This window comes from Salvelinus fontinalis, chromosome 11, assembly GCF_029448725.1.
Source record: "Salvelinus fontinalis isolate EN_2023a chromosome 11, ASM2944872v1, whole genome shotgun sequence".
Lineage (NCBI taxonomy): Eukaryota > Metazoa > Chordata > Actinopteri > Salmoniformes > Salmonidae > Salvelinus > Salvelinus fontinalis.
Genome location: NC_074675.1, coordinates 44,032,594 through 44,057,138, shown reverse-complemented (window position 1 = coordinate 44,057,138; position 24,545 = coordinate 44,032,594). Strand labels below are relative to the sequence as shown.

Here is a 24,545-nt window from a genome sequence, read left to right as displayed (position 1 = left end):
AGCCACCCTAGTCATAGACTGTTCTCTCTGCTACCGGAGCGCCAAGTCTAGGTCCAAGAGGCTTCTAAACTAAACTAAACTAAAGACTCCTCAACGTCTAATCAAATGGCTACCCAGACTATTTGCATTGCCCCCCCACCTCTTCTACGCTGCTGCTACTCTCTGTTATTATCTGTGCATAGTCACTTTAATAACTCTACCTACATGTACATATTACCTCAATTACCTTGACTAACCGGTGCCCCCGCACATTGACTCTGTACCGGTAACCCCTGTATATAGCCTCACTATTGTTATTTTACTGCTGCTCTTTAATTATTTGTAACTTTTTTTTATAGGTATTTTCTTAAAACTGCATTATTGGTTAAGGCGGTTGATTGGGCTAAATAGTTTTTGTTGTCTTTTATACTGGACAAAAATATAAACGGAACATGCAACAATTTCAATGATTTTAATGAGTTACAGTTCATATAAGGAAATCAGTCAATAGAAATAAATAAATTAGGCCCTAATCTATGGAGTTCACATGACTGGGCAGCGGCGCTGTCATGGGTGGGCCTGGGAGGGCATAGGCCCACCCACTGGGGAGCCAAACCCAGCCAATCAGAGTTTTCCCCCACAAAAGGGCTTTGTTACAGACATAAATACTCCTCAGCTGTCTGGGTGGCTGATGAAGAAGCCAGATGTGGTGGTCCTGGGCTGGCGTGGTAGCACGTGGTCTGTGGTTGTGAGGCTGGTTGGATGTACTGCCAAATTCTCTAAAATAATGTTGGAGGCGGCTTATGGTAGAAAAATTAACATTAAATTCTCTCACAACAGCTCATGTGGACATTCCTGCAGTCAGCATGCCAATTGCACGCTCCCTTAAAACATGAGACATCTGTGGCATAGTGTTGTGTGCAATAACTGCACATTTTAGAGTGGCCTTTTATTGTCCCCAGCAGAAGGTTGATTGTAAGGTTGATGATATGTAACACCTGTCAGGTGGATGGATTATAGTGGCAAAGGAGAAATGCTCACTAACAGGAATATAAACAAATTTGTACACAACATTTGAGAGAAATAAGCTTTTTGTGCGTATTGAACATTTCCGAGATATTATATTTCAGCTCATGAAACATGGGACCAACACTTTACATGTTGCATTTATATTTTTATACTGTATAGTTGTCAGTGTATTAGACTAAGCATAGGTGATTAGATTATGTTGAAATGGTGCTGGAATAGTAGAGACAGTTTCCGTTTTTTTTGCGACTTGCGGTAACTCCGTGGTTCTAAATCAATAGTTGTTTTGTAAAAATTCGCTTGCTTGACCATGCTGTAGGTCATGTAACTTTTTGTTATATGCAATATGTTTTGTAGACTTCACCAGACAGATGTTGCTCTCCGGTTTTGCAATGAAACAAATGTGTGGTTGAATTTATTCTGCCACTGTGTCTTCTTATTGTCTTTAAATCAAATTAAATCAAATGTTATTGGTCACATATACGTTTAGCAGATGTTATTGCCGGTGTAGCGAAATGCTTGTATTTCTAGCTCCAACAGTGCAGTAATATCTAACAAGGCTTATATATCACTGTGCCAAGGCATATGAACTAAAAGGTTAAAGAGCAAACAACGCAAGTATCATAACACATAGGTTGTAATATGGCTTCTTTTCCTGGATTGGTTTCCCCGGTGATTTTACCCATGCACCACTACTGCACCTGACCTAGATTGCGATTGATAATGGAACTTTTTGGATTGCGTAAACAACAGTAATTGTGTGATTGGGGGGGGGGGTTTGTTAAACAAAACAACTCCAAGCGTGATTGCTTTACTTCCTCAACTGCACAGCTAGGAGAGCTCAAAAAAACACCTTATAGTTGAAAACTCTTCTTGGAGTCATAACAGTGCATTGAAATGACTTAGGAACTGTTCACACTTTTAGTTAGACCTCACTCAAACCCTTGTAATTTTTGTCTTATGTTGCACCTACCCCACATTTTTCAGGAATATTCTTATTTTGTTACTAAATGTATCCAGAGTATTTTAAGATTTCGTTATAAACAAATTTTGCGAAAAGTATATTAAATATAAAATGCACATAAGATCAACAATGTAATGTTTGGATTCAGTCTTGTGAACTGTTGTGTCCTCACCTTTTGAAGAGAGATACATACTTGTTGGGAGACAGCGGTGAAATCCAATTTATGAAATAAATATTATGATATAAATAATAATTTATGAAGCTCTCATTATGAATGTTTTGGCGAATGCTGTGTCATCACTCAGTGATCATGCAAAAATGTCCAGAAGAGTAAATATTTATATTGTAATACATTTTTATTTAATATGTTTACATAGACTTTCAGTTCGCAGACTTGAAATTCTGGCTATATCACACACAAAAAAACTGTTTTGTTAAGTTGAAATTCATGCACATTTTTTATTGAACAGTAATATAAAATACTTTTTCATAGTTGCGTGTGCATGCTTCATCTGCCAACTGTTTCAAAGTTAAATTACAAAAGCAAAGCTTCATGTCATGTAGTGAAATACTTAGGCATATAAGCATTTTTTTTTTAAAGGTCATGGAGTTTTTTGTTTTATTGATATACATAGCAGAGTTCCAAATAATAACAATAATCATAATAATCAAATTACACTTTCCGTGGCACGTGTACAAAACAGAACAAAAATGTCTTAACCGTTATATGACATTAACAGCTATCATGCATTTTGAGTTCCACATGTAACCACAAACCTCACAAGAATGGTCAAACATACTAAATTTGACTGTGTGTACATACAAGCGCATGTTAAAAATATGATTCCTCCTCCATGTCAGATAATTAAATGCATCAATTTTAAAAGAAGCTGAGGGATATAAAGCATTATCATGGTGTTCATTTAATGAATGCCAGTATATGTTCACTAAGCGCACTACATTTCAAAACAGGCCCCGGCAGCCAAGGTATTCAATTAATTTATCAATTTCCTTTGTTTGAGTTTATAAAACATGCATAGGCAGACACTTTTAGTTTGTCTTTTTTACACAATATAGGTTCTTTACACTTACTTTGTTCGCAATACTTTAAAAAGAGAAATGAGCATTCACAGAATTCCAACAAGACACAATAAAATTTCTATCCCCAAAAACATTTTTTTATATTTGCAAATTATAGATAAATGTAAATTCCAGTTGTGAAACTTCCCAAAAAATAGATATTCATCACCAAGGTAATAATTAGCCATTATACAGAAATCCGGGTCAAAAGCACACACCAAATGAACCTGGGGTAAGCATAATCTGTACAAAACCATAAAACTTTTTTTTTTTTTGGCATTTCAACAAGGTTGCAACATTCTTTTTAAGACTGCCTAATTTATCTGAGAGCTATTTTATGAGAGTAGCAAAAAAAGTTATCAATAAATATTCTTTACTTAGTTTGTACACCCTTATGTTAAAAACATTTTTTTTCATGTTCTGTCCTTTTTAGTGCTGTATTTTGTAAACGTACAATAGTTAGTAAGAAGTTACACAACATTTTCATATCCAGTAGAACAGGGCTCTCCAACCCTGTTCCTGGAGAGCTACCGTCCTGTTGGTTTTCACTCAAACCCTAATCTAGCGCACCTGATTCTAATAATTAGCTGGTTGATGAGCTGAATCAGGTGAGATCCAACTGGGGTTGTAGCGAAAACCTAGAGGGTAATTCTCCAGGAACAGGGTTGGAGAGCACTGCAGTAAAATGAGTGAGAGGCTTTCATAAAACATCTCCTTTCGAGAGACCAAGAGAAAGAGATCCTGTCTGTCTCTCTCGTACTGAAGTACAGAATCAAGCACGTCATCACCAGCTTCGAGGAGGCCAAGGGCCCAAAAGAGTGAACAATGCGAAAAACGTAGTCGTTTCTACAAGTTTTTTTTTTTAAAGGCATACCCAAAGACTAGAGTCTCTCCTGCGGTTGTTGTACTGTAAGCGCCACTTCCTGTGAGCGCCACTTCCTGTAAGCGCATTCCTGATCTCGTCCCTCCCTTTTCTCCTCCACCCTGCTCTCTCCTCTCTGCCGCCACGTGGCAGACTGCGACGAGGAGGATGGTGGTATAACACCCCACCCTGGTCGCCACAGGCTGCCACCACCACCCGCCTCGGTGGAGTGTGCCACTTCACTGGATGTTGCTGCTGCTGTCCTTGGCGTCCGTGCCATTGGTCTCCGAGGACAGAGCCTTGTTAAGGGAGTTGAGGCTGGCGTCGGAGGGGAGGCCGTCCCGCCTTGGGGGCATCCGCTCGTTAATGCGGTCCAGGCCCTTGGCCTCCTCAAAGCTGGTGATTTTGTGCTGGGGCGAGAAGCCCTTGATGGCTGGAGGATGGAGAGAGGGAGTGGGGGATGAGGGGGAAATTGATAGAGGGGTGATTTAGAGGTAGAGAAGACATGTAAAATATGAGGTTAGTTATTTCTGGTTCACATGCCGAAACACAGACACATCACTGTGTTTTGAGATGTCTTTGGTTTTGTTCAGCGTCAAGAATTCATCGTGAATCAAGTCATGTGATGACAGAATAACGAATGAAAATCTGTTTCTGAATTGGTTGGTTATATAAACCATTGCACTGAATAGAAATTCACTTGATGGTTCTTAGCCAAGCAGAGGTCTAGTGGGTCAACCGACAGAAACCACATCATTTTAACATTGTAAATAGTTATTTGTGGGAAAAAAACACCACAAAATAAAAATCGATACTATTTTATCTGCTTAGTGTTTTCATAGAAATAACTACAGTATGAATGCAAGCTGAGTGTGTGTACACTGAGTATACCAAACATTAGGAACACCTTCCTAATATTGAGTTGCACCTCTCCCTCCCTTTTGCTCTTAGAACAGCCTTATTAATTTGTCGGGGCATGGACTCTACAAGGTGTCGAAAGCGTCCCACAGGGATGCTGGCCCATGTTGACTCCAACGTTTCCCAGAGTTGTGTCAAGTTGGCTGGATGTCCTTTGGGTGGTGGACCATTCTTGATACACACAGGAAACTGTTGAGTGTGAAAAACCCAGCAGTGTTGTAGTTCTTTATACAAACCGGTGCGCCTGGCACCTACTACCATACCCTGTTCAAAGGCACTTAAACATTTTGTCTTTCTCATTCACCCTCTAAATGACACACATACACAATCCATTGTTTCAAGGCTTAAACATCCTTCTTTAACCTGTCTCCTCGCCTTCATCTACACTGATTTGAAGTGGATTTAACAAGTGACATCAACAAGGGATCATAGCTTTCACCTGGATTCACCTGGTCAGTCAATGTCTATATAGAGCAGGTGTTCTTAATGTTTTGTACACTCAGTGTATATCTAATACAGGTCTAACTTCTTTCTGCCGAGAAATTTGAACACCTAAATTAATAAATTACATTTTACTTTCACATACAATGTATAGGTGCAGTTAAATGTGTTGTTTTACAGGGTCAGCCATAGTATTACGGCACCCCTGGAGCAAATGAGGGTTAAGTGCCTTGCTCAAGGGCACATCGGCAGATTTTTCACCTAGTTGGCTCAGGTATTCGAACCAGCAACCTTTCGGTTACTGGCCCAATGCTCTAAATACTAGGCTACCTGCTGCCCTTGTAAATTATGATAAACATATCCTATGTAGTTCATTCTGCCTTTTGAAGACGGCAGAGAACTATAATACAATCAATATGAACAATTCATTACAATAAATTACAACACAATACCAACACCAATTACCATATCTCAATTATAAAACCCGATTGACAAAAGGAATACATAATCCGACTGAACTATAGGTGAGTGTCTGGTGCTGGAGGACAATAGGTTTTCATTGTGCCATTGCCTTTCAATCAAGGACAGATTTACAAAAAGTAAAAACACTACTGATAAATCAGATAATTGACTCAAACAGAAAAGTATGTAAGTCAATTATGAGATGGAATTAAGCATTTTGACAATGACACGGGGAAAATAAATGTGCAAATGATTCAATGTGAAAGTGAATGTAGTGTAATGCGGAAGTAAATAGCGTAAAACAGTGAAAACAACAATGTTGCAGCTGATGCTCTCTTAAAAAATAAACCTGAAGATAACTGAGTGCATATTGAATAAGGGCACAATTAAAAACCCTGAGGATCCCCAGGACCAGACCTCCCCACCACTGTACTATACAAACAAAACAAAAGGAAATGGAAAAAGATTTTTAAAAAAGAAGGAAAATAGAGAGTGTGGCCCACCAGACTGAAACATACAGTATACCACAAAAAGACTACGCTCACATACATAGACACCAGAGGAGGCTGGCGGAAGGAGCTATAGGAGGACGGGCTCATTGTAATGGCTGGAATGGAATCAATGGGATTGTACGAAACACATCAAACACATGGTAACGACGTGTTTGACTCCGTTCCATTGATACCATTCCAGCCGTTACAATGAGCCCGTCCTCCTATGGCTCCTCCCACCAGCCTTCTCTGATAGACACTACTACAGAGGTACTTGGTGCTAATCACTTGTTAAGCCTGCTCAGAACATGCAGCAAATTACTAATAAGGGACAATGGGGTTATAGTGGTTGTGGGCAGCTACATTTTCAGGAGATCCTTTTTTTGGATCAGGGGGCACCATTTTGGAGGAATGACCCATATTATGGAATTATGGGTGTAGAGAGAGGGGGCTGATGGGACTTGTAGTTGTGTTTCTGCATAGCACAGGTCAGTCACAGGTTATTAGCAGCTCAACAAAGAGAACACGACACAGAGGAACCACAAGGAAAAAGAGACAAAAAGATTCTTGGGACTGATGCACGTAATCCTCTAGGGGGTGCTCAAGAGGAGTCGCTGAACAATTCCAAAGTAAATAGCAGCTAGCCAACAAACCGCTATTTACTGCATAGTTGAGGTTGTTCTTTGTTGCGTGAGTTTGTTTGCCCATTTGCTTCTGGACTTGGAGTCCAATTTGGCTTTCAAAACTTTGGTTGGAAAAGCACATTTTGTTCCGATTTGTTTCTATCGAACGTACGTATATTAGTGAAAAAACAAAGCAGAACTGCATGTTGTTTCAAAGGGGAAAATCGAATGGCAAGACTGAGTCGGTGGGTGAGTGGGTGCAATGGCATGGGGTGTGAAGATGCAGGTGTGCCATAATATCCTTGGTTGGTGTTCTTTTAGAGAAACTTATGAAACTTAAACTTTGGGCACTATTTAGTGGAGGGGACCAAGACTCAATTCAGTCTGTAGCGTGGAAGATCTGCGTTTTAGCGCGGTTTAAAATTCATAGGTCATTTCCAATAGAGCAGACATGCAACATTTACCGTGAATGCAGTCTCGGCGAACATGATAACATTGCCTTTAAATGTCAATCGCGCTACAACACAGATCTTCTGCGCTACGGATTGAATCCAGCCCTAAACTAAAATCTTTGTGAGAGGGAGGGAGGGGAAGGGGGGCTACTGTATATCCTAGCAGGTTTAAAGAAAAGTCATGCACTTAATGTCTCACCACCTGACTGATATGAACTTTGTTCCCCTTTAAAACAAACGTTGCTTTTCTGTACTCCCCCCCCCCCCCCCCGTTAATTTATTTGTAATTTTTTTGGTTTGATTTTGGTAAATTATTATGTCACAATTTGTTAGACCAAACACCCAACACACTCTGTAACAAGCTACGGCGAAAAGGATGAAAACTCCCATGTCTATTGCGATAAGAAGCAACAGATAGGGCTGCCGGCCTATTTACCTTCATCTGCCTCAATAGCCTCAATAGTAGCTGAAGAGAAGAAGACGGGGGTTGCAAAACGTATGAGAAGGAAGGTGAGCAGCGAGGAATTCATTTGGTTTTCCCAACCGGTCAATGAGCAGCAAAAAGAGAGAGCCAATGCAAAGACAACAATGTTAAAAAAAACTCTCTATGTTTTTGGGACAGAGGCAACACATGGATGGAAGCAAAAAGAGGGGAGGAGGAGGAGGGACTAGGCGGGTGTGTTAAGACGGACAAAGGAGGAAGGGGGCAGGAAACAAAAAAGGGGATAGACGGAATGGAGCCAGTCAAATACCCATTGTAGACAAATGCGTGGTGTGCTGGTATTTTGAGCTTTGTAAAAAAAGGCACCCGTGTTTGACAAACGGACAAGAAACGGTGCTGGACGAATATAGACAATGGACGTCTGGAAGGGGGACACCGTGACAAGTAGGACTGGAGTGGGTTACAATAGTGATTATCAAAGGGGAACAGTGGATGTCTGACGTATCCTCACCCAACATACTACACACTTGGACGAGGATGACATGAGGGGTGTTTTAACAGGAGTTGGGGTACAGTACATAAAGACGTGTGAGTGAAAACAGAGACAACTCTGCCAAAGTCAAGAATGCGGCTGCAACTGAACCACCGAGAGTAAAAGTAAAAGAAAATGGTGAAGAACTCTTCAAATGTTCTCGGAAACAGCTATCTAGAACTGTAGCGCAGCCACGTCTTCTGACATGAACCGTCAACAGAGCAGACGCCATGATGCATTTAAACATTTGCAGGACTTTGATACACTTACCACTTACCGTACAAATCCTTCTGTTTTATAGCAACACTTATCACCAGAAATACAGAAATGACTCTGTAGTCAGGTGGTGCACAAACAGACAAATAAATGGGTACGAGTTGCACTGCAAATAAAGAAATACTCAGCGGCTACAGCTCTACACTTGAACAGGTGTGTGTTGCTATTGAGTTATAACACAGTACATAATGCACAGGAGAGACGTACACACACAGGTAAGTTATAAGGAGGTCCAAATGAAACCAAGTGGTTGATGGATTGCACAACATTGCGGTAGAAGCACATTGCAGACTGTCTGAACAATAGGAGCCTATGGTGAGCTGTGATTCTACCAATGCCGCGACAGAAAATCTCTCGAACGTCACTCTGCCTCCCAAAATGGCTCCTCCTCGCTGCTGCCTCTCCATTGGATGGCTTTGGCACATCGTTGCCTCACTGGGAACTACATGGTTGCTCCTATGCAGTCCGAATCAACAATAGCGGTATATGCATCGGTGTGTGCATGTGTTTGAGATAGAGATATAGACTACTGTTTAGAGGGCAAACATGTAGAATTTCTGTGGTCAACTTCAGGAAAAGTGAACCCAGAAATAGTGAACCCAGAAATAGAGTGTCAGATGAGAGCAGTAAAGGTTAGAAAACAATACTCTGTAGGTCTACAGTGGTTCCTCTTTTAAAATTTGCTAGCTTACACCGCAGGACTTAGAGGTCATTTGTGGTTTAGTACAGTACCCTGCGTCACCACTTCATTGCTCCAGACCAGCACAAGGGGGAGTTAGAGCACTGATTATGTTTTTGGGTCCTACTATGTCTCTAACTGGCAAACCTAAATAGAAACTGATAATTGTGCACAGCTTCAGTATTACTTATTAAAACTGTTGCTAGACTAAGGTTTTTATAATTTTATTTTGTTAGGATTATTTTGCTCATACTGTAGTACTGTAGGCCACTGCTGACCGGTCACGTTGTACAGCGCCTGAGTGGTGCAACGGTCAAAGACACTGCATACTGTAGCAGTGCAAGCTGTGTTACAGGTTCAATACCTGTGCTGGCCTCGACTGGGAGACCCATGAGATGACTGTAGGTTTTTGGTTTTTCTCCCTCTAAAAACAGAAATAAATCATTCTAAATAACAAACTGGCTTTATTTACAAATTAGTAACAATGTCTCACCCCATGTTCAAGAATGGCCTTTTCCTCTGCCTTTTTCTCTCTCATTTTACGTTATTTGAAAACTAAATAATTTTGAAAATATTTAAGGGGCATTGCAATAATAATGGCGCTGACTAGGGAAACGTTCCCACTGTTCTGTTCTTAGTACCAGTCTGCACGTTCAAACTAAAACAATGTAACTAATAATGGCATCTTTATGATTTCATTAATAAAATAATGACAAAAATACTCTTTCAAAATGTCAATGTATATTTAGTTATGGATCCATAACGAATTACTATGGGAATAAATATCACTGAATTATAGAAATGTCCTCCAATCCTCGGAGAGTCACATTATATTTTTCAATATACTGTAGGCCTATCCTAGTTTTATTTATTTAAAGAGCATATTGAAGTTAGAAGCAATAGCCTACAACTAATTTAGCATCGTTTCACGCTGCTCTGAGACAAGCATGGGTACTGGTCTTGATAAATCAATGAGATTTTTATTTTCACTTAATCTCCGTTTGGGTATTGGTTAGACTAGAATAAAAAAAATGAGGATGCAGAAATGTTCTGCTCTTAATGTAACCTTTATTTAACTAGGCAAGTCAGATAAGAACAAATTCTTATTTACAAGGACAGTCTACTCCTTCCTCCCCATCGGGGAATTGAACCCCGGTCTCCCACGTGCCCTGCCTGCACGACATGGAGATTCTTTAGCTAAATAGCCCAGTACGGTACTGCCAAGTTGTAGAGAGCCATATTTTCCGTTCCATCCTAACGGAAATCCAGAGGGTTTTTTGTTTTCCTTGGAATAGAAAAACCATAATATTAATCAAATGAATTAAGCAAGTACCAATCAAAAGTTTGGGCACACCTACTCATTTTTTCTTTATTTTTACTATTTTCTACATTGTAGAATACTAGTGAAGACATCACAGCTATGAAATAACACATATGGAATCAGTTAAGAACAAATTCTTATTTACAAGTACAGCCTACTCCTTCCTCCCTGTCGGGGAATTGAAACCCGCTCTCCCACGTGCCCGCATTCTCTAGTACAGTCATTATTGAAGGTACTTGAGGTCACCGAGAAAAAGTCTGGACATGGCCTGCTCTCCCTTATGTAAGGAATTAGGCACTTTCCCATGCTTACTACAGTATGTATTGTAGGCTATGTTTACTTGTCAGACTGCACAGTAGCCTAATAAACAAATTCAGGTGGCTTATATCTTCAAAATGCTTTAAATGCTTTATTATCCAAACGTAAAAGCATATACTGTGCAGTACTGTATTTCTTCATCAGCATCTTTATGCTTTCGTTAATAAAATAATGATAAAAATATTATTTCAAAATGCAGATGTTGACATAGTTATGGATCCATAAAGATTCATTAATAATTAATGAATTACTATGGGAATAAATATCAATGAATTACAGAAATATTGGAACAAAATTGTCTAATGAAGGCAAACAAATTGTTGCTTACGGGAAAATACTATTTTAAACACACATGGTCACGTTGTACAGCGTCATTATGGCTATTAGCAGGGCTATATTCTGGCCTTTATTATTTTGGCCTTTAGTCAGATTACAATCGCTCACTGTTGTTTTTTTAAAACAAAATAATCTCCAAAATATCTTTATACATAGCCTTCCCGCTGTGGACGTCTATTTCTGCACTGTTTCGCGCTGCTCTGAAACAAGCATGGAGAAACGAAAACGCTCAATTATATTCCATGATTTTCTTAAGATATATGTGTTGACTGAATATAAGCATGTGATGTCTGCTAAATAATCAAGTTATGTTTCTCCAGAAATAAATAATTCTAAATAACAAACTGGCTTTATTTACAAATGAGTGAGAATGGCTCACCCAATGTTCAATAATAGCCTTTGTCTCGCTCACTCTATGTTAAATAAAACGGAATCCCAAAAATATCGTTACTTTTTAAACAAAGCGATTATTATTAATGAATTTAGAATTATATAAAAGCCCCTTAGATATCCTCACAGATCCTAATGGAAAATGCCCCTTAGATATTTAATTTAGAATCCTCCAATCCTCTAAATGTACCTATTGGCGGAGAGTCACGTCATTGAAATAAATATTTGTAGATATACTGTAGGCCTACCATAGGCAAAATGAGTATTGGCTACACTACAATTAAGGTGTGGAAATGCTATGCCCCTTACATATTAATTTAGATTTCTACAATCCTCTTATGCTGTAGCCTACTCCCGACCGTCACGTTGCACAGCGCAATATTTTCCATTCCATCCTAACGGAAACCCTGAGGGTTTAGTTTTTCCCGGAATAGAAACACCATGATATTAATCAAATGAATTAAGCCAAATTTCTTACAATCAATCCCATGTACTATGTTATTACAAAAAATGTTTTAAATTCTCTAGTAATGCCAATATGGGAGACTATCAAATGCTTCTCAAAGTTGCCCTCTGGTGGTCAAACTAGCATTAATGTAAAAAATGGCTGACAATTAAATAACGTGCCATAGAATGCTGCAGCAGCCCGCAAGGTGTGCTGCAGTATGACGCAACTTTTAAAGGAGGAACCACTGTACATACTAAAACAACTGACAGAAAAACTGACAGAGGAGACAAACTGACCAAGAGAGCCTGAAGAGAGGAGAGTGAAGTTGTTTGGATTTCTGCCTTGTTTGTGGATGACAAGGTGGACAATATTGATCCCCTTACATCCACAGTTTTTTATGTCAATTCCAATTCATCTGAATCGTAGTCGATCCTTAGCCTCCCTGACTTCTTAAAAATGACTTACAATTTGTAAAATCAAGGTCCACGTTTTTGTTCTATAGAACATAAATAGAAACTCTAAATTGGCTATGTTGTAGCCCGATTCTGTGGGTAGATTATTCAATTTGACTCATCATCTTTGGAAGAAATGTCTTCCCTGTGGAAAAGCATATTTTAATGCTAGTCTGTCACGTAAAGGAGATCGATCGATCGTCAGACTGGTTTTGGGAGTGTTTGGAATTCAACATGGGAGGGTGAATTCTACAATATTCTCACAAAACACTGCTGACAGAATACTTGCACAACAGATTATACCTGTGGTTTCTAGGGAGAGACAAGAAAGAAGAAGACAGAGACAATATTTGAGATATAACCAGTAGATTGCAGAGAGAAAGGTGGAGAGGGGGGGGGGGGGGGTAAGGAAAGCAAGACAGCATTAGAAGAGACAACGGGGACACAAAGTCAACTTCTAACATTTAATATCTGTATTATCTAAAGCCACGTCAAGGGGTGCACATTTTGGTTTTTGCCTTAGCACTAAACAGCTGATTCAAATAAAGCTTTATGATGAGTTGATTATTTGATCAGCTGTTTAGTGCTAGGGTAAATAACAAGATGCACACCGCTTGGGGTCCCCAGGACTGAGTTTGAGGAAACGCTAAACCACAGGTTACATAGTATTTACCACTGCTGCAACTGTGTTCTGTGACATAAAAGTCATAAAATATAGCAGGTTTAATTCTAGACACCCACCCCCCCAAAAGGCTCAATATGTTTCAGGTCTTTAAAGTAAATGTATTGCTAATAAAATATTATATATAACAGTGTGAGGGGTGTTGTGGTCTGGACATGGAGGTCCAGGGTGTGTGTTGCGGGGTTTACCATTCTGGAGCTTCTCCTTGCCCCCGGACAGCACTCCACTGGGCAGCATGCCGGTGGGGGTCAGCCCCTTCAGTGTCAACACACTTTCACTCTCCTCCCTGCAGGGACAACAAACAAACAAATGACACAACGCTCAGATAGAAATATAGCCCCTAGAACATGTCGGCCTTATAGCAAGCTGATCCCGGCACGGGAAAAACCCATTAAGCAACGTTCAGATGGAAATATAGCATGCAGAACTGATGCATTCATGTGAAATTGTGTTTCTAAACTACTCAAATAAGTGTTTCTCAAGTCTCACGTACTCCCAACATCACACATTGTTGTTCTAGCTAGTGGAGGCTGCTGAGGGGAGGACGGCTGATAATAATGGCTGGAACGGATTTCATGGAATGGCATAAAACACGGAACAATGGTATTTGATACCATTCCACCTATTCCGTCCCAACCATTACCATGAGCCCGTTCTCCCCAATTAAGGTGCCACCAATGTCCTGTGTTTCTAGCCCTATACTAGCACACATGATTCAACAAATGTACCTGATTTCTCAATGTTTATGAAAGTTACTGCTCCTATTGCTCCCCAATTGGTAGTTATAGTCTTGTCTCATCGCTGCAACTCCCGTACGGACTCGGGAGACGCGAAGGTCGAGAGCTGTGCGTCCTCCAAAACACAACCCAACCAAGCCGCACTGCTTCTTGACACAATGCCCACATAACCCGGAAGTCAGTGAATACCACTGAGTAAGTTATACTGTATAAATAAGCCTTTGTTAAAAGCTTTTCACTGCAGCCTTATTCTCAGCTGTGAGTTTCCCGCTGGGCACACACTGGTTGAATCAACGTTGTTTCCACGTCATTTCAATTAAATGTTGGTGAACCAACGCGGAATAGACGTTGAATTGACGTCTGTGCCCAGTGGGTTGTTATTAAGACGTGTTTATGTAAACATTTTTTTATGTAAAATGGCATTCCTGTAATGTACAATGTACTGACCTCTGCTTAGGATCATGTAACTGGGCACATATTATAAAATACAATTGGTATACAGGAAATGCACACCTAGACTTACAGAGATGATTCCTAATAAATACCTTAGGACAGAGAATACCCTCGCCATCTTGCCAATGGCACGGATCTTGTTCCTGATGACCTCCTTGCGTGCAGAGGCTGTGGCACCTATAACACACGCACGCACGCCGTTCTCAGGGTCAGACAGTCAGGCTGTTTCAAACCATCACAACATGTCTGCTTATCTGGGTGAGGCATTTTCTTTAAGGTGTGTTCATTACCAGACATGAGCTCGTAAAACTTAACACTAAGTTGTGTTTTGTGTGTCTAAGTAGAGTACATGTTTGAGTGACTACCACTGATACAAAGGAATTGTTTCCTAAACGTTTAGTTGACATTTATTTGACACTTGAATCATTTAGCAAATGTTTTTTGCACAGGAGTGTCATATCACATCAAAATACACTATGTAGTTATTGAAGTTCAAAGTAAAACCAACCGAACCAGTACTTTGAATCTCACTCCACCACTGCGATTCCCTGGTTATGTCTTAGTATGAAAGGCATTCTGAGAAAGAGGTGAAGCTTGGTGTTCGATGCCTCAGCACCAATACCCTGTCTAGAGGGACCCTGTAGGCACTAATCGATAAAGTACTCCCTCAAACACTCTGCCTGGCCTAATCAGACATTGAAAAGCACTGCAGATGACCTGCTATCGATTCCCTTTGCAAGGACTACTGTTTTTAATCTGCCATTGCTTTGTGAGGCCCGTGTTATATAAGTGTTCTGAACGTACAAGGTGTAAACAACCTAAAACTGTCTTCTTACATGGTCGTGTTCAGTTGGCATGGACTGGAAGAAAACATTTCAACAGAGATAAATGGGGAGGCACTATTCGAATTTGTCCAATAAGAAACACTTGTTTTCATTTTCTGTTGCAAAACGTTTTTCTACGGTGTGCCCTAATGAACACGACCCAGGTTTCTATTTCTGCTTGGAGAAGAATATAGCCTGGTCAAGAATATAGCCTGGTCTAGAATATAGCCTGGTCTAGAATATAGCCTGGTGAAGAATATAGCCTGGTCTAGAATATAGCCTGGTGAAGAATATAGCCTGGTGAAGAATATAGCCTGGTCTAGGAGCTTGTGTGTTGTGACAGGATGACTTGTGTTTGACACTAGGACCCTTTTGTGACCCAGCTTGGAAAGTGGTAGTGAGGTGGAGTGTGAGAGACGGAAATTAATACAAGTGCTTGGAAATAGATGGAGAGAGAAGAATGAGTATGCAGATAACAGTGAGACTCTACTGGAGTGTGTTCCCTTGGTCGGACCACTAGGGACAGTACTGAGTATCCCGTCTTCTCACATTGAGCTACAGCCAGCTGGAACCTTTGGGCATTCTACACAGGAAAGAGGCAAAGCATATTGAGGACTGACTACCCTGCACTGTTTCTATTGAAGCTATAGGCTAACGCTAATTCACTCAAGTGCAGATAACCGTACTGCAGGTTCGCTGAAAATGTTTAAGCTATGTTTAAGTTACCAGTATTGAAGCCAACACACCGTGCAAGCTGTTCACCACTCAAAACTATACCAGTCTGTTAAAATACTGTGTAACACTTTATTTGGATAGTCCATCTGTAGATGCTCTACAGACTATCAATAGCATTTACACTAACTATCTACTAACCCTAACCCTAGCTCTCCCTAACCTTAACCCTTATCCTAACACTAAACTTAACCCTAACCCATATTCTAACTATAACCGTAACCATAGCAAGCAGTTGCTTATCAACAGATAGTTTGTTAATATTATAACCATCGGTAGACCATCAACAGATGGAACATTTGGACTATCCAAAAAGTGACCCAATACTGTATAGTGTCAACATTCTGAGTGAACCTACAGTGCAGTTGACCTTAACCTGCAATTAATTGAATTTGGGTGCATGTCTACTGTCTATATTTTTATAGATTGATTATATATTCTATTTTTACTGATAAATATCAATAACCAAACTGAGCATAAATGTTACAACTCATTTACGTCTTGGGTTAGTTAATTGGTTCCCAAAGTGCATGTGCAAGAGCAAGCACCAACACAAAGGTTTATTGGCGGTCGAGCTGAGGGTTGTACCTTTCTTGGGGGCATATATTAGTTGTCCTTCTCAAGAACACCCCCAGAAGAGAACAGAAAAGACAAGAGAGATCAGTGAATGGCAGAAGAATGACAGAGGAAGCCAAGGAAGAGGAAGAGGAGGTGGAGAGGAAAGAGAGAAAAGGCAAACGCACACCCATCAAGCATAAAGAAAAGCAATGGCTTAAAACAAAACTCTGAAAAACAGAAAAGAAGAGAGATAAATTAGATGAGGTAACCACGGAAATAATGAAATAACACAGCATCGGAGAGAGAGAGAGACATGAGAGAGAGACCTAGATGAGAGAAGAGAAACAAATAAATAACGCAAAGAATATGAACATCAACACAATGAATATTAAGCTACTGAAGAAAGACAGTGAAGGAAAGAAAATTAGGAAATTATGAGATGTTAGTCACCAAGGCTGTGAGTGACTAAGAAGTGTCTGTCAGCTATCAATGTTAGGGTCAAGGGTTCAAATCATTTTCCTATAACACAACACTTCCTGCCATACAGGAACAGGATATGACCTATGTTCACTGCTTTATGTTCACTACATACTTCAGTCTGAGACTGCCATCATTCAAGTCATTTGTAGTTACGTCAAAATGAGGGGTGTTGCTCAAATCAAAGTCATCAGCGATTGGATTATCTCCAACAAATCAGAGTATCAAAGCCAATGACACATTTTCAAAACGCCGCTTTACCCACATGTGTTCTGGCTCTCGCCCAACCCATCGGTTTCTGGGACCAATCAGAACGGTCAGAATGTGTCTGTGTTCTTGAAATCTTTGGGGAGGTACTCAGGTTGATGTGGTGCAGCGTTTGGCTGGAGCAAGAACTTTTGGCAGCCAGGCAAACCAGTGTTAGAGTCAAGGGTTAGAAGCCATTTTCTATAACACCCCACTTCCTGCCATACAGCAACAGGATATGACCTAAGCATTCCTTCCCCCTCGCTATAGAGTTATGGTGACGTGTGTGACTTTGGTAAATAAGAGACGGGTTGGAGTATTTAGGGCTTATCTAGGAATGGGTGTTCCAAACCATCTCTACCATCTCTACCTAGACAATGCGTCTCACCATTATGTTGTACAACAGTGGTCACCAACCTTTTCTGAGCCAAAATCACTTTCGCAGTCAAAAAGCAAGCCGAGATCTACCGCTCAGATTTATTTTCAACATGACTTAAACAATGTCACATTAACCTAATAAAAACTTATGTATGAATTATGTCTGGGCAGTAGGCCTAATTTACAGCACCAGTCAAAAGTTTGGACACATCTACTTCTTCCATTTTTTTAATTAAAAAAAAACTATTTTCTACATTGTAGAATAATAGTGAAGACATCAAAACTATGAAATAACACATGGAATCATGTAGTAACCAAAAAAGTGTTAAACAAATCAAAATATATTTTAGATTCTTCAAAGTGGCCACCCTTTGCCTTGATGACAGCTTTGCACACTACTGGCATTCACTCAAACAGAACACTGATAAGCTGTAGAAAGAATATATACATTTATAAGACTTGTTCATAAAAGAGAGAATTGTTCATAACCTTGATATGTACGGATAGTATACATCCCCTTCCCCTCAAGAATGGTCTACCATATAGCCAGTTATGCAGGGTTAAACGAATCTTGACAGATTATGAAGGCAATGCTAAAAAAAAAGACCGATCAATTCTAAATGAGAGGCTACAAGTATAAAACTCTTGATGCTGCAATGATGAAAATATCTCTAAAACCAAGAGAGGAATTGCAAAAAAGTCAAACAAAGAAAAACAACGCGACCGTCTTTTGCACCCTGTACACCAGTGTTCGGAGAAAATGAAAGCAATCCTGAAAAAGCACTGGCATATTCTGCAATCACACAAAAAAAATCTCACACCTCTTCAAGGAACCCCCACTGGTGGTCTATAAGCATGGTCGCAATATTGGAGATAGCTTGGTGAGATCAGACATGCCCCCCGAGCCCACTCAGACACTCTTGACACCCATTCCAAATGGGAACTACAAATGTGGCTCATACGCACAGTGTAATAGCACTATAACAACATCCTTCTTCAGACACCCACATACAGGTTAAAAAATCACTGTAAGGGGTATCATCTCATGCAAGACCAAGGGAATAATCGATCTCATTAACTGTTCATGTGGGAAAGCCTACGCAGGACAAACGAAAAGACAATTTAAACAACGCATAGCTGAACACTGCAGCTCAATCAGGTGTAAGAACACTGACTATCCAGTAGCAGCTCAATCAGGTGACAGAACACTGACTATCCAGTAGCAGCTCAATCAGGTGTCAGAACACTGACTATCCTGTAGCAGCTCAATCAGGTGTAAGAACACTGACTATCCAGTAACAGCTCAATCAGGTGACAGAACACTGACTATTCAGTAGCAGCTCAATCAGGTGTAAGAACACTGACTATCCAGTAGCAGCTCAATCAGGTTTAAGAACACTGACTATTCAGTAGCAGCTCAATCAGGTGTAAGAACACTGACTATCCAGTAGCAGCTCAATCAGGTTTAAGAACACTGACTATTCAGTAGCAGCTCAATCAGGTGTAAGAACACTGACTATTCAGTAACAGCTCAATCAGGTGACAGAACACTGACTATTCAGTAGCAGCTCAATCAGGTGTAAGAACACTGACTATCCAGTAGCAGCTCAATCAGGTGACAGAACACTGACTATTCAGTAGCAGCTCAATCAGGTGTAAGAACACTGACTATCCAGTAGCAGCTCAATCAGCTGACAGAACACTGACTATCCAGTAGCAGCTCAATCAGCTGACAGAACACTGACTATTCAGTAGCAGCTCAATCAGGTGTCAGAACACTGACTATCCAGTAGCAGCTCAATCAGGTGACAGAACACTGACTATTCAGTAGCAGCTCAATCAGCTGACAGAACACTGACTATTCAGTAGCAGCTCAATCAGCTGACAGAACACTGACTATTCAGTAGCAGCTCAATCAGGTGTCAGAACACTGACTATCCAGTAGCAGCTCAATCAGGTGTAAGAACACTGACTATCCAGTAGCAGCTCAATCAGGTGTAAGAACACTGACTATCCAGTAGCAGCTCAATCAGGTGTAAGAACACTGACTATTCAGTAGCAGCTCAATCAGCTGACAGAACATTGACTATTCAGTAGCAGCTCAATCAGCTGACAGAACATTGACTATTCAGTAGCAGCTCAATCAGGTGACAGAAGACTGACTATTCAGTAGCAGCTCAATCAGGTGACAGAACATTGACTATTCAGTAGCAGCTCAATCAGGTTTAAGAACACTGACTATTCAGTAGCAGCTCAATCAGGTTTAAGAACACTGACTATTCAGTAGCAGCTCAATCAGGTGACAGAACACTGACTATCCAGTAGCAGCTCAATCAGGTGACAGAACACTGACTATTCAGTAGCAGCTCAATCAGGTGTAAGAACACTGACTATTCAGTAGCAGCTCAATCAGGTGTCAGAACACTGACTATTCAGTAGCAGCTCAATCAGGTGACAGAACACTGACTATTCAGTAGCAGCTCAATCAGGTGTCAGAACACTGACTATTCAGTAGCAGCTCAATCAGGTGTAAGAACACTGACTATCCAGTAGCAGCTCAATCAGGTGACAGAACACTGACTATCCAGTAGCAGCTCAATCAGGTGTAAGAACACTGACTATTCAGTAGCAGCTCAATCAGCTGACAGAACATTGACTATTCAGTAGCAGCTCAATCAGCTGACAGAACATTGACTATTCAGTAGCAGCTCAATCAGGTGACAGAAGACTGACTATTCAGTAGCAGCTCAATCAGGTGACAGAACATTGACTATTCAGTAGCAGCTCAATCAGGTTTAAGAACACTGACTATTCAGTAGCAGCTCAATCAGGTTTAAGAACACTGACTATTCAGTAGCAGCTCAATCAGGTGACAGAACACTGACTATTCAGTAGCAGCTCAATCAGGTGACAGAACACTGACTATTCAGTAGCAGCTCAATCAGGTGTAAGAACACTGACTATTCAGTAGCAGCTCAATCAGGTGACAGAACACTGACTATTCAGTAGCAGCTCAATCAGGTGACAGAAGACTGACTATTCAGTAGCAGCTCAATCAGGTGACAGAAGACTGACTATTCAGTAGCAGCTCAATCAGGTGACAGAACACTGACTATTCAGTAGCAGCTCAATCAGGTGACAGAACATTGACTATTCAGTAGCAGCTCAATCAGGTTTAAGAACACTGACTATTCAGTAGCAGCTCAATCAGGTGACAGAACATTGACTATCCAGTAGCAGCTCAATCAGGTGACAGAAGACTGACTATTCAGTAGCAGCTCAATCAGGTGTAAGAACACTGACTATTCAGTAGCAGCTCAATCAGGTGACAGAACAATCAGGTGTAAGAACACTGACTATTCAGTAGCAGCTCAATCAGGTGTAAGAACACTGACTATTCAGTAGCAGCTCAATCAGGTGACAGAACACTGACTATCCAGTAGCAGCTCAAACAGGTGTAAGAACACTGACTATCCAGTAGCAGCTCAAACAGGTGTAAGAACACTGACTATTCAGTAGCAGCTCAATCAGGTGTAAGAACACTGACTATCCAGTAGCAGCTCAAACAGGTGTAAGAACACTGACTATTCAGTAGCAGCTCAATCAGGTGTAAGAACACTGACTATTCAGTAGCAGCTCAATCAGGTGACAGAACACTGACTATTCAGTAGCAGCTCAATCAGGTGACAGAACACTGACTATTCAGTAGCAGCTCAATCAGGTGACAGAACACTGACTGTCCAGTAGCAGCTCTCTTTGTTTAAGCTAACCATCCTATCTCCTCCCTAAAATACACAGGCATTGAGCATGTTGCTCTACCAAGGAGAGGAGGTAACATGGAGATCCTACTATTACAAAGGGAGGCTTACTGGATATCCTGTCTAAAAACATTGACCCCTAGTGGTCTGAAATATTGACTTTGATCTCAAGCTCTTCTTATGAACAATTCTCTCTTTTATGAAGTCTTATAAATGTTTATATTCTTCCTACAGGTTATCAGCATACACCCAATATGTTCCCCCTGTTGATGATGCTTATTATTTATTAAGGTTGAACCAAAAGATTACATGTGACACAACAAAATAGAAAACAATTAAATATGTGAAATTTAATTAAACAATAATGTATGTTGAGATTATTATTATGTACAATATTCAATTCTGTTTCCATATGATAACAATAGCCTAATATATTCAATATGCCATAAACTATTGTTTTTTAACAGTTTCACTCAATTCATTAGAATTAACTTAATAATTATGACACACCGCTCACTATTGTCATTGGTTGCACTAATTGCACTGTTTGTCTACATAACCTGGTTCAAGCATTCATGACATTACCCTGAAGAAGGCACAGTGATGCCGAAACGTTGGTGATTTACCCAATATATTCCTGGGAGTTTATATATATTGAGTGTGCGACTTTTTATAGTTTATAGTTTATTCGCCGTTAGTCAGCACCTCCACATCAAATATTATTTTCTGGGTGTGTGCCAGCTCCAGTTTTTTATTCTAATAGTGTTGAATAAAAACAGTGACATTGTTGAATAAAAACTTAAACATGAACTCACTCATAAAAACTGCAGCTCTTTGCTGTATTCTTTGACGGTCTCTCTGTGGTCATGGTTTTAAAAGTTATTATGTAGGCTAGTATCAAACTTTGCTGTAGCCAGAGTCGTGGAAGCCCTGTAGGAACAGTGATTTTGAGCTATCTGATTGGCCAGCACAGAAGTCGCACGCAATTTAGGCACAGATCTCCCGGTTCGCCGGGTAGGTAGTTTGTCTTTTCACAAAAATGAAATGGTTCAAAATGTGAACACTTTGTCTACCCGGTACACAGGGCTTCTGAATCAAGTGCACCTACCACCAACAGCGCAACACAAATAATACAAAAATGGATTGTAAGCCTTTATCGTTGGTTTTTCTACAGAAATGATTGTTGATCGACTAGGAATACCTTGAAGATCGACCAGTGGATCGTGATCGACCGGTTGGCGACCACTGTTGTACAATGTAGCCTATTAATGTTAAATGGAACCCAACTAAATGAGCCGTAAAATAAGACGGGAAAGAAATTAGAATCATGATTCAATGGAAATGGAATACCAGGAATGTGCCGTGTTCCACCCATAGATATGCAACCCGAATAGAATTGTGGAATGTGTTGACTTTTGTAACAAACGTACATAGTAGATAATAATAACCACAACTGAGTTACATAGTGGCTAATAGCTATCCTCCAACATTGTGTGTGTGTGTGTGTGTGCGTGCATCTTGCACTGTCATGTTTCTACTGTGGATCCAAAGAAAGTAAATGCCAAATGTATGTGTGTTGAGCTGATGATGTTCCATTGGTAGATTTGGCCCTCTAGTGGAAGTATAGTCAATCACAGACAGAAAGTCAACCCCCATAATGACCCGTCCTTCCTCCCTTGCCCTATAGACTGCCACAGTATGAGTCATAATACCCATACAAGAGGTCTAACAGGGACATTGTGATTTGTAGTTTTTCCACCATACATCTTTCCAATAGGGGATTTTAGAAACACAACATGAGCTCTGTGTTCCGTGTAGGCTCACCCTGGCGTGACATTTTGATAACCATGTAAATATCTCTCAGACAAGGTGACTTTTAAAACAATTGGAACCATTTCCCTATTTGACCACTAGGTTTTATGGGTATTATCACAACTCAACATTGAGGCTCTATTCCCCATTCTCCAATCATTCCAATACTCATATAGAGTGAAGTCAGCAATGTCATGTCAATAGATCTTGCTTTTAAGCTTTTGCTTACATGACATTTGAATACAGTTTTGGAGCGAAACAGCGAGGGGAGGGAGCACCTGCGAGAAAGGGAATTGGGCTAATCTAACCTGTCGTGGCAACATGAGAGGAAATAGTACCAGTCGATGGCACACCACACAGACTTACCATCGATCTCCTCGTCTGTCGTCAGCTCATCATTGGAGCAGATGCTTAACACGTTAACCAGCATCTCAGTGACTAGAGAGAGAGAGAGAGAGAGCGAGCGAGAGCAAGAGAGCGAGAGAGCGAAAGAAAGAAAGGAAGGAAGGGGGTGGGGAGAGAGAGAAAGAAACAGTGCGAGAGAGAGAAGACGTAGGGGAGAGAGGAAGGGAGGGAGCGTGAGGGAGTGCTAGGACTAGCTGCTAGAATGTGAGCCATGTCTAAAATGTGACATCCAACTACTACAGTGTTTGGGGAATGGTTTGGGGTGTTTTCACATTTAACTACGCTTCAGGGGTGAACAGAGAAATGGGGGGAGGGTTGTGTGAGTGGGAGTGGGGTCTTGGATAAGATAATTCATAGTTTACACATTGATTAAATGAAACAGAGAATGTAAATTGTAACTTGTCATGCTACATTAGTACGGTAGATGTCAGCAGCATGTAAAGGAAGGGTGACTGTGTGTGCTGGAGATTACAGTGGATGTATGTCACCTTCAGCCTTATGACACATTATACTAAAATACATGCAGTCAAAGATACCGTAAATTCCTTTTGACAACCTTGTGGCGTTATGCTGAATGACATTTGATGTGATAATTGTTAAGGACACATCTCATTTGATATTTTTGGTTGAGAGGTTAGGCATGACTATATCCACATATACCACTGGGCGTGATAATTGGTCATCTCAATTGCTATTTCTAGTTGTTGTGTTGTTAGGCATGTTTATAGCCACATATACCACTGCATGGGAGTCCTAATCATAGCCACAACAACAGTTTCCTAAATGTATTAAATGAACTTGAACTTGACATTTGACAGGGTTGTCATTGTGTGTGTGTGTGTGTCCCGCTCACCTTTCTCCCCGACAAAGGGGAGGGACCAGGTGAAGACGTCCATGAAGTTGGGCAGCCAGTAGGGGTGAGGGGAGCAGTTGAACTGCCTGATGTTCATCACGTTGTTCTCATACTTCAGTACCGCAGCTGTAGGGAACA

General features: G+C 40.5%; 1 protein-coding gene across 3 annotated transcripts in view; it reads right to left on the bottom strand.

Annotated features, from left to right (window-relative positions):
* Positions 1-2,306: 2,306 nt before the first annotated feature.
* Positions 2,307-24,545, bottom strand: part of LOC129865765 (protein phosphatase 3 catalytic subunit alpha) — a 130,465-nt gene continuing 108,226 nt past the window's right edge. The window contains exons 9-14 of one of the 3 annotated variants that reach the window (XM_055938773.1): positions 24,408-24,533; positions 23,516-23,587; positions 14,457-14,541; positions 13,363-13,460; positions 7,735-7,764; positions 2,307-4,344 (exon numbers count right to left, since the gene is read on the bottom strand). In XM_055938773.1, the coding sequence (XP_055794748.1) occupies positions 4,151-4,344; positions 7,735-7,764; positions 13,363-13,460; positions 14,457-14,541; positions 23,516-23,587; positions 24,408-24,533 (605 nt within the window). In that variant the 3' untranslated portion in view covers positions 2,307-4,150. Of the gene's footprint in view, positions 4,345-7,734; positions 7,765-7,837; positions 12,805-13,362; positions 13,461-14,456; positions 14,542-23,515; positions 23,588-24,407; positions 24,534-24,545 lie in introns of those variants that run through there. The other 2 variants (XM_055938774.1, XM_055938775.1) reach the window with 2 other exon arrangements.